Source organism: Phoxinus phoxinus (genome assembly GCF_949152265.1).
Source record: "Phoxinus phoxinus genome assembly, chromosome: 16".
Lineage (NCBI taxonomy): Eukaryota > Metazoa > Chordata > Actinopteri > Cypriniformes > Leuciscidae > Phoxinus > Phoxinus phoxinus.
Genome location: NC_136891.1, coordinates 2,738,957 through 2,756,188, shown reverse-complemented (window position 1 = coordinate 2,756,188; position 17,232 = coordinate 2,738,957). Strand labels below are relative to the sequence as shown.

Below are 17,232 nucleotides of genomic sequence, written 5' to 3'. Positions count from 1 at the left end.
CTCACCTGTAGTATTTTGCGTTAAAGCATGTAGAAACTATAGCAAATGTGCAATGCAAGCAATTTGGAAATAATTACAGATCAAATGCAATCAGATATATTTATGCTGTCGCATTTTAAACTCCACAAATATAAAGGTAATGATATACAAGCCTATACGGATCAACATTTAACACTCATATCACACTGCTGCCCTCTTGTGTCAGATACTGGAGCGTGAGACACAACCAATGAAAGTAAAAGCATGTTCCCATTAAATCCAACTATCAATCCAACCTCACACACTCAATAACCTCATCGATTATAATGGGAATGACATACTTTGTCACATCATTTGCTTTCAGTGTGTATTTCACAGTGACCCTGGACCACAAAACCAGTCACATGGGTAAAAAATCTTTAATTGAGATTTATACACCACAAAAAGCTGAATAAATAAGCTTCACATTGATGTGTGGTTTGTTATGATAAGACAATATTTGGTCGAGACACAACTATTGAAAATCTGGAATCAGAGGGAGCAAAAAAATCTAAACATTGAGAAAATCTCCTTTAAAGTTGTGCATTTATGTTCTCGATTGTGCTGCATTCACTCACAAAAATACATGTTTTATATATTTACGGTAGGACATTTACTGAATATCTTCATGGAACATGATCTTAATATCCTCATGATTTTTGGCATAAAAGAAAAATGGATAATTTTGACCCATATAATGTATAGTTGGCTATTGCCACAGATATACCCGTGTGTCATGTGACTGGCTTTGTGATCCAGGGTCACATTTAAACATGTTTACACTAAAAAAGTCCTGAGAAATTTTGTGGGATACAACTAAATGGATTTAAATGTGCAACTTCATACTGAAACACAGACGAACACCAGGTTATCCAGGGTAACACACTGATCCGACAAAACCCGAAGTGTCTGTTGCCATTGGTCGGCATCTGTCAATGCAGTGTGAACTGGCCTTTATTGGTAAAAGAAAGTATATTCATAATATCATGCACAGAACTTTTAAGCGTGAAAAATATGATACGGAATTGATCAAAACAAACTGAGTGCAAAATAATTTTAAAGTTTATTTTAACACAGAAAGCCCAAAACAATTCATACAGTGAGCTACAAACATAAAAATAGCATGGCTAAATGAAACATGAAACCAAACAAACGTTCTTCACGAGTGCGTGTCGAGTATTTCTCAGAGATAGTCATCGTCCTCGGACCAGGACGAATCGTCATCGCTGGGAAAGTGGACCAGATGAAGCAGGGAGTCGTTGGAGTCGGAGAGCACGGAGCTGTTTCCCTGAAAGAAGGCGTCACTGCTGCTGCTGCTGTCGCTGTCGTCGTTTATTACCACGACTGTTGGAGGGACGCTCGCTTTCTGACCTGAGAACACAGTTTAGATGAGTATGACCTTAAGGCACCATTCGTAACTTGTAAGAGAACCTGACCTTAAAGGTAGGGTAGGTCAGAATTGTCTAAAAAAAACTTTTATTCAAATTTGTTTAAACTGTCTTTATATACCAATGCATAATTAAAATGTAAGTACTCTGATAAAAAGAGTATAAAAATCGAGTGACTCTAGACCGTTTAATCTTCATTAAACACAGCTCATTAATTCCATTCACTCCCACCTAAAAACGGGTGCGCGACTGCGCGCACGTGGGCAGAGCCAGTAATAACGGCGGTAGTCATGCCGACGTCGAGTGACAGTCGCGCAAGCCAATCCTGTGATTCGTCCCGAATGGAGATAATGAGCTGTGTTTAATGAAGATTAAACGGTCTAGAGTCACTCGATTTTTATACTCTTTTTATCAGAGTACTTACATTTTAATTATGCATTGATATATATAGAAAGTTTAATCAAATTTGGTAAAAAGTTTTTATATAAATCCTACCTACCCTACCTTTAACATTTTGACTAGGGCTGTGCGATATTGAAGAAAAATGCGATATGCGATAACTCCTTAAATAATGCGATATGCGATACGATAATGCTTAAAGTGTGTAAAATAAACTTAAATTATCTTTCAAATATATTTAAAATGATATAGAGCTGGTAAGTCCCGCCCCTTCCGTAAAACCCCGCTGGACCTCAAAGTTGAAAAAGCGTCAATGCAAGTGAATGGGAGAAAATAATTATTTTCTGGTCCCGTTTGAATTGTGCCATGAATGTGAACATATGTTGTCTGTGAATTTTTTATATAATCTTTCATGTTACAAGTTTGACAGTATATGGTATGATTCGTCAGCTAGCAGTTGTGGAAAAGACATAACGAGAAAGACTACATGTCGCCTATGTGACGTCACCGCATAAAGTTGACTTACCCGTGGTTTTCGCCAACCTCAACGATTTTGTCCTCTCCCTGAAAGAAGGCGGTGAAGTGCACCAAAGACACAGCCATGTCTAGCAGGATCCGTGAGCTAGAGCCGTGAGCTAGTGGTGTTGACGTTTCAAACGCGCCGAAAGCAGCGAAGAGTTGTAGTCCACAAAGTGCTCTCACACAAAGTCTACCCGTATCAAACTTCTACCCGCTAAATTGTAGCATTCTTCACACGAAAGATTATATAAAAAATTCACAGACAACATATGTTCACATTCATGGCACAATTCAAACGGGACCAGAAAATAATTATTTTCTCCCATTCACTTGCATTGACGCTTTTTCAACTTTGAGGTCCAGCGGGGTTTTACGGAGGGGGCGGGACTTACCAGCTCTATAACCTACATGTGTTTCACATTCTTTTTATGACAAGAAAACATCCTTATAACTTCTGAAAGTGAACATCAGTGTTTTACTGTAGCGTAAGAAGTGTTATTTTGACATCAGTGTAAACCACAGGGCTTCAGGTGATCCTACTTTAGGTTTATTTAATAAAAGATACTGAATCATAAAATATAAAAATAAAACATTGCTTAGTTTTCACTGTATGAATTAAATATATCCTGATACTTATTAAAGCTAAGAAAAACTTTGTCTTTTGTTCATGACCCCATTTATTGCAAGCTGTTGCGATATGCATATTGCGATATATACATTTGCGATATTTCGATAAATTCGATATATTGTGCAGCCCTAATTTTGAGCACCACAGCTGTTGGTTATACTGATAATGTTAAAGGGTTCACCCGGAACTGTAAACTCTGTCAGTAATTCCTCTCCCTCATGTTGTTCCCCGTCAGACTTTCCTTCATCTTCAGAACACAAATGAAGATATTAGTGATTAAATCTGAGCGCTGTCTCACTCCTCCATAGGCTTCTGTTGTAATTGAAACTTGCCGTCCCAGAAAGTTAGTAAAGACAATGTTTAAAATAGTCCGAGTGACTACAGCGGCTCAACCTTCAAGTTTATCAAGCGACGAGAACACTTTTTGTGCGCAAAACCCCCCAAAAATAAGGACTTTATTCAACTCTTGATGTTCTTTTGTGTGTTCCTCTGAGTGAGTTCACGTAGTGTAACAGCGCAGCACTTCTCACTATTGGCCAGCATCACACACATGACCAGCATCGGCCAATAGTGAGCCTCCATTTCTCATTTCACAAATATTTTGTTTCTGTGTTGATTCTATATTAAAATGACGATACAATGTAACGCATTTTCTGGCTCTTGTTTAAAATGATTGTTCCGTTATTATGGCTGTTGTTGTCATCTCGTTATACAAGCAGAACGTGGCGGTTGGTCGGTGTGGTATTAGGCCCGCCTCTCCTCCACTGTGATTGGTCGGTTGGGTAAAAAGTGACAGTGATGAGCGCTGCGTTTTACCCAAAGTTGAACATTCTTCAACTCTCGGCGACCTGAAAAAAATGGCAAGCGTTCAAACGCTCAGCGACTCGTTACGCTAATGCCGTTTTAAAAACACGGCGCTCCCATTGAAAAAATACGCCAGCGGCGTGACAAAAAAACACTTAAAAGAAAGCCTAAAGAAAGTTGAACATGTAAAAACGCATAATAGGGCTTTAAGTGTATATTTTATTCCACTTTATCTATTTGCATCTGTAGATTTCAATTATAATACATATTTTTAAAGGTGGTGAGTTTGAGTCAGAAATCTCCAATTCAGCAGCTTTACAAACACCAAACTTTACAATCCGTTTTTTTTTTATACAGAGGGGTTTGTTCATATATAACATTCACCTGATTTTATGCAGCATTTAAAAAAAACGGGGGCTTTTTTTTTGGGGGGGGGGGGGGGGGGCTGTTGACTATGTTCTCATTTATGAAGTGATAAAATAAGATGTACAAAATCCCCTCTGTAAAAACCTTTAACTCTAGTATGACAAGAAAATGAAACTTTGAAATTTTGAAACTGGCTTTATCCAAATGTTCAGTTCTGGAAATTTATGCAAAATCCTTCGTATTTACCGGTATTTAGATAATGCCTCATCTGCATATTTAAACATGACATTTCAGAAACCTTGCAATATATATATATTTTTTGCAATTCTTAATGTAATCAATCAGCTGGGGAAGTACTACTAGTTAAAGGTGCATTGTGTAATGTGCACTGTGTATGAAATGTGCTATATAAATAAACTTGCCTTGCCTAATATTTAGGAGGATCTGTTGACAGAAATGCATTATCATAAACATAACTATGTTTTCAGTGGTGTATAAAGACCTTAATAATGAACTGTTATGTTTTTATGACCTTAGAATGAGGCATTTCTATCTACACACAGCCTTACATCTCCTTACATCGACATGTTTCTACAGTGGCCCTAAAACAGGGTTTATACAGAGATTCTTAAATTGAATTTACTACCTTTTTACTACCTATTTTACTACCATCACAATATTTTTACTACCAACACAGCTTCAAACTTCAACTGTCGCAGTGTTAAGTGTTAAGTAAAGTGACAAGTAAAGACATGAAATATCTTTCCAAAATGAATTAATAACATATTTAATCACAATTTAATGAGGCAATTATAACTTAACAGGGTATCTGCAATTTTTAAGATCTAAGATTTTAAAGTAAAATTTAAGGCTTTTTAAGACCTGAAGAAATCAAAATTAATACCGTACATTAGGGGTGTGCAATATTAACAAAATATATCTTGATATTTTCAAAGTTTTGTTGATAATAATTAGATGATATTTTACTGATTTTGTACTGGTACCACGGCTGGTTTAGGCCTGTTGTTGACAGCAGATTCACGAAGATATTCTATGCAGTGGTCAGTTTACAGTAGTGACTGAAATTAACATTTTTATTAAGGGGCAATATTTGCCACCTTAAATTGATTTCCAGGGGCATTTTCACCTAAATATGGAAATTATTTATAAACGTATTTAGAGGTATGCATCACCTTTTATGTCAAATTCTAACATTTAAATTAAATAATATTAGAATAACACAGTACCACTGTCAAATTAAATAATTAAATTAAAATCCATCCTTGCAGTGCAGAGGTGACAAAAGCGGCATCCGAACTGGCATTACTATATTTACACTTAATTTACAATTGCATAAATAAAGCTATTCAATATTTAAATATGAAATGATTTATAATTTTAACATTTTAATGAAAGGGTACTTTAAATATGAAACTAAACCCGCCAGTAGGTGGCAGTAAGTCACTGTCTTAATAAGCGAGTTGTTGGGAGTCATTTATTCAACCGATTTGTTCAAACGGATGATTCATTCAAAAAAACAAGTGATTGTTCATTGAATCAAATGATTCGTTCAAAACGCGGATTTCAGTTTTTTTTTTAAATAATCGCTGTCTGTTGAACTACAGTTTCATTCTCGTCGGCGAAATAAACGGGGAAACAAACAATATTGACAATATTGTGTCTAAAAAGTAACACACAATGCTAACTTTATTGTTAATTTAACTGTTGTATAAAATAAATAGCACAGCAATTGTGCACAGGAAAACGGCACTCTTGCTCGTGATATTCTAATATAACAACATAATATGATATAAATATAATAAGACAAAAACTCATTTGGGGACATACCAGTGACAGCACGCAGTGAAAGCAAGCATGAGAGACAAATGCGATGTCGGCTCGCACTCGCAGTGTCTCGTCGTACGTAGTTAAAACAATGATTACAATAATATCATCATAGTTCATAGACAATCCTAAACACAAAGAATGAACTATTGAACTGGCATTTACTCGATCTCTTATCCTCTCCTCTCGCGTTCAGGAGACAGAGGCTAATACGCTGCCGTAAATGACGCGAATTGTCACGTGAACAAGCAAATCCACAAAGATAGAATAATAAAAAATAATACGTACGCTAATTAGATAGTTTTCATTTGGAAAGCATTTAGATACGTCTAAGTCAAAGTGTCATCTAAAATTTAAGACATTTCATAAGTACAAATAAGACTTTAAGACGTTTTATGGCCTTAAATGTTAAAATTCAAATGTAAGACCTTTTAAGACTTTTTAAGGATCCACGGGGACCCTGTAGTAACGGCGCTGTTTTGAATGCCGTTTGAAGTCTTTAAACCGAGCGTCCTCCAGCCAGAGGTCCGAAAACTTGCACTTGCCCATATTTACTTGGTAAACTCGCACGGAGCAGAGGTTTACCGCCAAGCTAAGGTACCAGCTTGAACCGCCCAACGTACACATCGCGTGACGTCATTCCGTTCCCTCGCGTCCGACCTTTCTTGGGTCCGACTCAAAATAAAAATAAATTCATGGAAGTTTAGTAAGGAAATAGGCCTGCACACGTAAGTTACCCTAATTGATAACCATAAAGACCCAGTTATAATTTACTACCTCGTCAGATGACGTTTACTACCTTTTACAACCCCGCGGAAACCCTGTAAAAGGACAAACGCGCTTCGTCACTATGTTGTTAATGCAAAGAAGCTAAAGTCAGCGAATAAAACACTGACGCAATGATGAACAAGTAACAATAATATTCACAATAACATATAGTTTTACTGAATAATTTAAGTAAACCTAATTTCTTAATTTATCTTTATAAAGAAACCTCATTGCTTAACTGGCTACTCTCTGCATTCTCAGACGACGACATCACTTCCTGTCTGCCCCGGTAACTTCTGTTGGGTGCAATTCACAACCTCACCACTAGATGACGCTAAAAATCACACAGTGCACCTTTAAATTTTTTAACCGATTCCCCTGTGGTGTCTTGCCCTAACTTCTCAAAGACTCGCATCAGACAGAAGACGTGGGGATGTCACGCACCTCTCACCTTTCCGCTCATTGATGAGCCCCAGGCGTCTCTCTCTCATGTCGGCGCTCAGGTTCTCCACCATGCGGTCGATGCAGTTGTCCAGGACCAGAGAACGCGTCTGAGACGTGATGTTCTGCCAGCACATGGGACACTTATCCTTACGTTTACGCCACTCTCGGATGCAGTGCTGACAGAAGCTGTGGGCGCAGTTCAGCGTCACGGCCTGAGGGGGTCATAGAGGTCAAAGTTCAAGAGGATCGTGTCCTGCACAGTGCATCGTTCACTTCAACATCACTTTATGACTGTGATGCTATTTTCTTCTGGAAACAAACTTTGTTGCATTATTTTTCTGTTATAAAGCTGCTTTAAAACACTCTGTATTGTAAAAAGCGCTGTGTAAATAAAGAGCCTTGGCTCGACTTACCGTCTGATGCACATTGTGCACAAAACAGGACATTTATTGCAAAAAGTACATTTGTGGACCGACCTAGTCTATTATTTGTGGCATAACGTTAGACAAATCCATCCTGAAATGGCATTTAAAAACAAAATCTGTGATTGGTCACTTAGAATAAGTTTCAAAATATTGCTATCTTGATATTGCAAAATATATCTAAAGTCTGACTATGTGAGATGGCCAAGACTGTAGTAATGATGATGAAAATTCAGCTTTTCATCACAGGAATAAATAACATTTAAAATTATATTCAAATAGAAATCACTTACCTTAAATTTACTTAATTTTTTTAAAATGATATTTCACTGTTTTTACTGTATTTTTGATCAAATATATGCAGCCTCGGTGAGGAGAAGAGACTTCTTTCAAACACATTTTTGAAAAATCTTACCGACTTTTAAACGGTAGTATTTGGACACTTTAGCCACAGTATTAATGTATTTGCATTAAAAAACAAAATATCAAAACAAGTAGGATTTATTTTAAAGAAACTCAGCACAAAATATATGTGTGTGTATATATTTAGGGCTGTAAACAATTAATCGCATCCAAAATAAAAGTTTGTTAACATAATATATGTGTGTGTATTGTGTATAATTATTTTGTATATATAAATACACACACATGCATGTATATAACCCTTAAACACTGTTAAAAAAGGATAACACTTAAGATGTTTGGGGTCAGATTTGCTTGTCAACTATACATTTATGCTGTGTTTTTGTGAACATTTTTAAGTTTTTTACCTATTTACGGAATGAAAGTGCAATGACCACATGTATCCAGAGAGGGCCATAGAGATTCATTTTCACTTTATTTTTCTTGATGCTTCAACTTCTCCTCACAAATGTATGATATATATGTTGTGAATATTTATTTAAACATTTTGAAACATAAAAAATCTGTAGTTTTGTCAGAGTTAGAATTTGTTGTTGTTTTCTGATATATATTTTGAATGATCTGCTTTTGCAGAATTATCAGTGTGTGTTATTATTATTATGCACTGTGTGTGTATGAGATAGAAAGTTCGTTCCACTTTGGGTTTATGCTCTAGGACCAGACCTTGATTTAAATGTAAAAACAATTTTGATTTATGCCAGGTTTGTTTATTTTATTGGCCAATTTCTGTAAAAATGCTCTCTGTTGCAGTCACATACATTTGTGTGTGTGCGTGTCTGTGTGTGTGTATAAGATAGAAAGTTTGTTCTACTTTTTATTTATGCTCTAGGACCAGACCTTGGTTTATTTATAGAAATTTTCAGATTTATAATGGATTTACTTTAATTTTTTTGACAAACAAAATAAAAAACTGTTTGGGGTCAGCCTGACCCCAAACAGTGATTAAGGGTTAAGACAAATGTGTTATTTATATATAAAATAGTTCTACTTATATATAATAAAAATTATATAAAAATATATATGCAGTATATAAATGCAAATATTTCTCAAATATATACATGCATGTGTGTGTGTATTTATATATACAATATAATTATACACACACATTTATTATGTAAACAAACTTTTGATATTCGATATTCAAATTTTGGATGCAATTAATCGTTTACAGCCCTAATATACATATATATATATATATATATATATATATATATATACATACAGTATGTGTATATATGTAAGGAACCGCTAGGCTTTGATTTAATGTTTATATTAGTATTATTTTTTCATTTTTATATTGTATTCTTTCTTTGTATTTTACTGTGTTTTATCTAATCTGTTTGAAATCGTACAGCACTTTGGTACACACTGTGTTTTTTAGGTGCTTTATAAATAAACTTTGATTTGATATGTGTGTGTGTGCGTAATGCATTTATTTACCGTACACTTATGCATTTATTTACACTTTTTTATTCAAAGCGACTCACATTTACGGTACATTACTTTTGTAAATGTTATGAACTTACATTGACCTTGAGTCGTTTAAAAATAACTGAAAAGGCTCTGAAGAAAATATTGAGCATCATTTGTTTTCTTCTGCCTCTTGGTTTGATATTTTGCATCTAATGCAATGAAATAGAAATGTTTTAAGTGTCCAGGAGTGTTTGAACACTTCCATTGGAGTTTTTCTATAAAACACTCAACCTACACTCTACACCCACACACGTTTGACACAAGTGAACTTTTATAGAAAAGAAAGTTTTGATCTTTAGATAAGTCAGTGTTCTTTCCCTGTCATTCCTTCATCTGATCACATGATCTTTATGTGTTTTTTTTACCTCAATGAAGAGCTCTGAACAAATGCTGCACTGCAGTTCACTCTCCAGCACTTCGGTCATCTGTGTGACCACTTCTTCTTTCTGAGCTTTGGCCTTCTCTTTCTCTTCCTGTGGGAGAAAGTCAAATTATTGCACAGAAAATTTTATTTTTACTAATTTTTTAGCCATTATGTAATGAATCGCTACACTTCCACAAAATCTGGTCAGCGGTCGCTCATTTTAGCCTATGAAAAGGTTTGTTTGCATGACATGATCGTTCTGAAGGTTAAAAGAGTTTCAATTCACTTTCATTAACAGGGAAAGAACGGCTAGGAAACTCATCACACACTGACCTTTTGAGTTTTACAGAAAAATTATATTTTATTTTTGGGTGAACTAATTTCCTTCATTTATCTGCATATACGTGACTCTGGATCACAAAACCAGTCACGAGTCGCACGGGTATATTAGTGGCAATAGCCAACAATACATTGTAAGGGTCAAAATTATTGATTTTTCTTTTATGCCAAAAATCATGAGGATATTAAGATCATGTTCCATGAAGATATTATTAAATTTCCTACCGTAAATATATAAAACATGTATTTTTGTGAGTGAATGCAGCACAATCGTGAACATAAATGCACAACTTTAAAGGAGATTTTCTCAATGTTTACATTTTTTTGCTCCCTCAGATTCCAGATTTTCAATAGTTGTATCTCGACCAAATGTCATATCATAACACACCATACACCAATGTGAAGCTTATTTATTCAGCTTTCAGATGATGTATAAATCTCAATTTAAAAAATGTACCCATCTGACTTGTTTTGTGGTCAAGGGTCACATATTTTATTGTCCATGCCGATTAAAAATCACACTGTGCTTGTGTTCATGCTCAACTTTCCCATGATTACCTTTGTAACTTCCAGCTCCTTATCTTTGGCTTGAAGAGCTTCCTTGAATCCTTCCCGAGCGTGTTTGAGCTCCTCAATAACTTTCCGGTGCTATCAAAGTAAAGGAAGTATTATAAAACTACTTGCGTTTAAACATAAAATATTGCAGTGCAATAGTGCAGCTTACCTCTTTTAATGCCTCCTCAAGTTGTTTTTTCAAGCCCACCTCATTCTGTTGTGCTTTTTCAGTCTTGGGGAAAACAACAAATACGAGTCAACACACAGACACAACTACCATGGCTTTATATTATGAGCCGGAGCCTACCCTTACCCTTATGTAAAAAAATTGATGTAAACAATGTTATCCGAGAAACAATAAATGTCATTATTTACTAGGGCTGGGCAAAACATTTTTTTTCCCCAATAAAATCTTTTTTATTTTATTTTATGTTATCAATTCAAAATCGGTTCTCAAAGGCCATGAATTGATTTTTTTCCATATTTATTTATCTATCACCCAAAAGCCAGTAGATTCGTTTTCCTCCACTGTTCATAGGCTTCCATGTTACAGTGAATGCTGTGAGATTTATCATAAATGATAAAAATTAGGCATGCCAAATGTCCAAATTTAAGCATAAATTTTCATCTTGCATCAAAATCCTGTCTATTCATCGTATGCATTTGAAATATAGAGTTGAGTTCTGTTTTAAATGTACCCAAGTGTACCTAAAATAAAAAGTGTTTAATATACAGGTTTGTGACTCATAATTTTATTTTATTAATCAACCAATTGTAAACTGATGTTCACTGTTCTTTTTTTTAGAAATATAGAATTTGTATTAAATCTCGAGTCGAATCGGGAATCGAATTAGAACATTATTTACACAGTCTCCAGACTGTGGTTAATGCACTCAGGACCGTTTGCCCAGGCTGGGGATTTCAGGAAATAATATTGTAAATAATGTTCAGTTTCCGATCATTTCTCGTCATAAGACCTCAATGTATCTTGTTTATGTTGTATATGTTTTTTTTGACCCCTCAAAGTGACACTAGCCATTGATTTGCATTATGCGACTTACCAAGGAAGGAACACGGTTTCTTTCAGCTAAACCTTTACTTTACTGTTTAACTGAAGAAGAAGAAAGTCACCTACATATCGTATGGCCTGAGGGGGAGTAAATTTACACAGGGTTCGTACTGTACAGATCCTGTTCAATGAAATTCCAGGACTTTCAAGGACTTTTCAAGCACTACTTTTTTGGTTTTCAAGGACAACAATCAGAGATCTCACTCATCAAAACATGATACACCGAAAGCTGTATCATATACTCGAATAATTACAGGTGAAATAAAAAAATTTGAATATCATGCAAATGTTCATTTATTTCAGTAATTCAACTTAAAAGGTGAAACCAATATATTATATAGACTCATTACATGCAAAGTGAGATATTTCAAGTCTTTATTTGCTATAATTTTTATGAATTATGACAACCTTTTCACAATATTCTAATTTTGAATTTGGGGTTTTCATAAGCTCATCAAAATTATAACAAATAAAGGCTTGAAATATCTCACTTTGCATGTAATGAGTCTATATAATATATTAGTTTCACCTTTTAAGTTGAATTACTGAAATAAATGCACGATATTCTAATTTTTCGAGTTTCACCTGTGTGTATATATTTATATATAAATGAACAAAATTAATAACTATTTTAAAACAAAAATTAAACATCACTGAGCTTACTTAAGCTGGACTGTGACGCTATTCTCTTCTGGGAACAAACTTTGTCGCATTAGTTCCCTGTTATCTCTGTAAAGCTGCTTTGAATCACTCTGTATTGTAAAAAGCGCTGAGTAAATAAAGGTGACTTGGCGTTGGTGGCTCACCTCCAGGCGCCGCTCCTCCTCACAGAAGGATTTCTCCAGACACTCAATGCGTTTGAGCGCCTGCTCCTTCTGCGACCTCAGCTGACCCCGCAACATCTCCAGCTGCGTCTGCAGCTCCTGCATCTCCCGCTCTCTCTCCGGAGTCTGCTCCCGAAGCCGCTCCAGCTCCGCCGCGCGCTTCTGCGTGTCTCCCACGCGACTCTTCAGGGCCATCAGGCTCTTGCTGTAGCGGTGAACGCTAGCTAGCTGCTGACTGCTTTCAGTGCTAGCGCTCGAGCTGCTTCCCGCTGCATCCCCGCATCGCTCCTCCTCAAGAGGTTTAGATGAAAACTTCACAGTTTCCCGGCGTTCCCCGGACGGGCAGGGCTGTGCACGTGACTTATCCGAAGTGGAGCATCGGTACAGCTTAGATTTGGACTGATTCGTGGGACACGGCTCCGACTCGTCGTCACCATCCAGCTTCCTCTTAGAGTTTTTCAGTTTTTGGCCTAAGGGAGCGGCGCCAGATTCTTTGTCAGGATTCCCAGACAAGAACGGCTTGACTTCGTTGTAACTCTTCTGTACGAGGATGTAGTCGAACTCCACGGGGTTGCCGTCGAGAGGCACGCCGAGTCTCACAGAGTCTCCCTGATGGAGCAAGAAGGGATTTGCTGGAGGAATACGGCTCCCGTTCACCCACACGCCGTTCAGACTCTGGGTATCAAGAAGAAATATTTAAATAAAAAACAACATACAAGCACACTTGCAGTTCTTTTTACTTATTATACGTGACCCTGGACCACAAACCCAGTCTGGAGTCGCACGGGTATATCTGTGGCAATAGCCAACTATACATTGTATGGGTCAAAATTATTGATTTTTCTTTTATGCCAAAAATCATGAGGATATTAAGATCATGTTCCATGAAGATATTTAGTAAATGTCCTACCGTAAATATATAAAACATGTATTTTTGTAAGTGAATGCAGCACAATCGTGAACATAAATGCACAACTTTAAAGGAGATTTTCTCAATGTTTCGATTATTTTGCATCCTCAGATTCTAGATTTTCAATAGTTGTGTCTCGACCAAATATTGTCCTATCCTAACAAACCACACATCAATGGAGAGATTATTTATTCAGCTTTCATGAGATCTACAAATCTCAATTTAAAAATGTGACTGGTTTTGTGGTCCATGGTCACAGATAGATAACACCAGTGTTAGTTTAGTATAATTTATGTACTATTATAGTATTTTTTTTATTTTCGGTTTTCATTTTAATTGTAAAATTTAAGTATTTCTTAATGTGCTTTTGTCATATTTATTCTATTTAGCGTTAATTATTTGTATTATTATTTATATGCTATAACGGTGTTTATTAATAGTTTGAATTAGCTTTTACTTTTCCAGTTTTCATTTTAATTTGAGTCATTTTTAGTAATTTTGATATGTGCGTTTGTCATTTTTATTAGACCTTATTCAGATGATTATATTTAGCTTTATTTTAATTGTATTTGATTCATATATATATATATATACACACGTGACACCATTGTGATTTTAGTATTATCTATATACTATTATAGTATGCATTCATATTTTTTAATTAGCTTTTTAATATTTTCAGTTTTCATTTTAGTCTAAGTTTTATTAAATTTGTCATGTACTTTTGTCATTTTTATTAGTGTTATTTACATTTACCCGTAGATGGCACTACTATTATTTTAGTATTATTTATAAACCATTATAGTATTTATTAACATTTTGAATGACCTTTTACTAATATATATATATATATATATAAGGAATAATTGACTCTGGACCGTTGAATTATTAGAAAAATAATGCACACCCGAAGTGTAACATTATCTCCTTGGGTGTGCATTATTTTTCAATAATTCAACGACCTGGAGTCAATTATTCTGCTTATACTACGGTTACCACACCTCAAAACATTGTTCAGATGATCATTTCAAGACATTTATCAGGTTTTGTCATTAAAACGCTCTTGTGTGTGGGACTAATTTCTTACGCATCTAATCCTACGCCTCCATTGCTAATTACAAAACGTCATTTTAAAGCTAGTAACGGAGACTTGAGGCACTGATAGCAGACTAATGCAGTTATTAGAGAGAGAGAGAGATAGATAGATAGATAGATAGATAGAGAGAGAGAGAGAGAGAGAGAGAGAGAGAGAGAGAGAGAGAGAGAGAGAGAGAGAGAGAGAGAGAAAGAAAGAAAGAAAGAAAGAAAGAAAGAGAGAAAGAGAGAGAGAGAGAGAGAGAGAGAGAGAGAGAGAGAGAGAGAGAGAGAGAGAGAGAGAGAGACATGAAGCTTTTAAGTAGCTAAAATATTTTACTGATAAAATCATCAGAGCAGCGCTGACAACACGTTTCTGTGCAAGTGTGTGTCCGAACTGAGTGCGTGTGTGTTTGAGAGAGAGCATGTGCTTTCTGTACATAAAACTGTATGGGGAAATGTAATTTTTATCCTGTTGTGTACTATATTTATTTTCTTAGTCAGTGCCGTTGTGGGTTTTGGTTCTTCTGCTGCTGTCGGCTGTAAAGACATTTGAAATCACTGAAATCATTTGGCGAAGTGATATGGAACTGTAATGGTCCTGGAACTACTTTATCCGTGAGTTTCCCTGAAACTAATGGCACACCTTAGAACATTCGTCAACCAATCAGACTCAAGCATTCAACAGCCCTGTAGTATAAATGTAGGTAATGTATTTTCTTTCAGAGCCCATCAAATGCTGGAATGGACAGTCAGAACCATAGATGGATAGACTGACAGACTCATACTACACCTTATTGTCCGTCACTGTCCACCGTCCGTCATCGTTGTGCTTGAAGACACAGTGATTTCTGGATATCATCAGTGGACAGCTGGCTGACAGAATCATATGGGTCACATTCAGACCACGACCAACAGAAACCTGAGTGAAAAGACATAGGAGAGCAATAAGCAAGCATATATGTACATCATCAAATCATATTAGAGCCATTAACCTATGACTAGCAGCTTTGTTTTATACATTGCCTTACATTTCATTCAGTTTGAGTTAAACTGGACATAATTCACACTTGTAAAATGCTGTTTTGACTCCATCATCAATGGTGTTCAGTGTTGTTTTTATTTGGATTATATAAGGCTAACTCACAGCTAAACAGCCCTACGTAAGGCTTAATTTACCCTTGGAAGTCTTCATGTGAAACTGAGTATCTGAATATAAATAAATACATGTATATTACTGCTGTTTATGCTGTAAACATGCACCTCAGAGTCCTCGTATAGATGCAGCCAGTCACAGTCTCTCCCCACGCGCTGTAAACACCATATTTTGTCTTTTTCAGAACTCTCTTCCTCGGTGTTTAAGGAAGGAGGTTCTTCAGTCTTTTCCATCATTCCTGCGCCATTAATTAAATTGAAATTATATTGTTTTTATTGTGTGTTGTTGTTGCCCGCCACATACCGCCATGAAGCTGCAAGAGTTTTTCACGAGACCACAGCGCTTCCACTCCACGCTTCTGAGCGAGTCACGTGACGCCAAGCGGCAACTCTGATTGGCTGCAGGGTTTAGGGGTTGAAGATAATTCGCTGAGTTACAAATGTGTTTGACTAGTGACGGTTAGTTGTTCTCCGACAGGGGGCAGTTGGCGGCTCAGACGACGTTTTTGTCTTAATTTAAACATTTGTACACTAAAAGTAGAATATTTTAAAGGTATACGTTTTACAGATTAGTACCCGCCTTACAAGTGGAAACGAGGGCAGCCATTTCGATATAATTATAATTAAACCCCCTCATCGAGTAAGCACAAACGCCTGTGATTGGTCCATCCAGATAAACCATGAGGAAAGTGTCAAATATCACGTGACGGCGATCAGCGGTCTTGAAAATGCTGACTTCTGGGAAGCACAAAAATCAATTAAATCAAATGGCTATATATATGAAAATATACGATAAAAAGCTTAAATATCTTTCTTATTTTTTTTCTTCCATACCTGACAATTTAGAAAGAACGTAATTTAATAACTCCCTCATATTGTATTATACAAGCGCTTGTATGAATAAATATTGTGTACCGGCCATGAAACTGTTTTGCAAAAACAGGCAGTAATAACAACAACATTTTAGATAGCAGAAAAAATGTACAATTCTCTTTCGATACCACAGCTAAAACTACTAGACTAACTAATATAAATGTAAAACATAATTAAAGGCACGTACATAGTCAGTAATAAAATAAGAACAAATAATAAAATTACAAGCAAAAGCACAAATAAATACAATATAACAAAGATATAACAAAATAACAAATTGAAATAAACAATGCTTTTCAGGTTTTTCATCTGACAGTAGTTTTCAGGTTTATTAAAGTAAACAAATATAAAATAACACTGTCTTCACAGTATTAAACATTATTAATTAATCCTCATTAAAGTTACAAAAGTTATTAAGTGTGTTTTTTCTTTCTCTTGTTGTTTGATTAACATTAAAATCACAGACAGTAGGAGGAATATTAGGCTCCTGTCACTTTAAGAGTGAATGCACGGATCCAATACACTGATACCATAACACAAGCATTTTCTTTCTCAACTGTTTATGTTCACTT

The 17,232-nt window shown here is 35.7% G+C and overlaps 1 protein-coding gene across 2 annotated transcripts; it reads right to left on the bottom strand.

Annotated features, from left to right (window-relative positions):
• Positions 1-1,062: 1,062 nt before the first annotated feature.
• On the bottom strand, positions 1,063-16,445 carry rnf8 (ring finger protein 8, E3 ubiquitin protein ligase). Of its 2 annotated transcripts, none has more exons than XM_079584089.1 (8): positions 15,896-16,445; positions 15,426-15,554; positions 12,631-13,323; positions 10,925-10,987; positions 10,759-10,848; positions 9,863-9,970; positions 7,187-7,391; positions 1,063-1,389 (listed from the first exon to the last, which is right to left on the bottom strand). In XM_079584089.1, exons 1-8 carry the CDS (start codon positions 16,022-16,024, stop codon positions 1,202-1,204), a joined length of 1,605 nt encoding a protein of 534 aa, XP_079440215.1. In that variant the 5' UTR covers positions 16,025-16,445; the 3' UTR covers positions 1,063-1,201. The 2 variants fall into 2 exon arrangements, with proteins under 2 accessions (XP_079440215.1, XP_079440216.1); XM_079584090.1 differs by having other exon boundaries at positions 7,180-7,391; positions 15,896-16,435.
• Between the last annotated feature and the right edge of the window lie 787 nt (positions 16,446-17,232).

Bases quoted from the DNA above. Each gene is read 5' to 3' on its own strand.
- rnf8 (XM_079584089.1), bottom strand. From the start codon at position 16,024: ATGATGGAAAAGACTGAAGAACCTCCTTCCTTAAACACCGAGGAAGAG. The intron at 15,555-15,895 runs GTGCATGTTTAC...CTTTTCACTCAG, and splicing joins ATCTATACGAGGACTCTGAG to GTTTCTGTTGGTCGTGGTCT. The intron at 7,392-9,862 runs GTAAAAAAAACA...TGACCCCCTCAG, and splicing joins GTTCAGAGCTCTTCATTGAG to GCCGTGACGCTGAACTGCGC.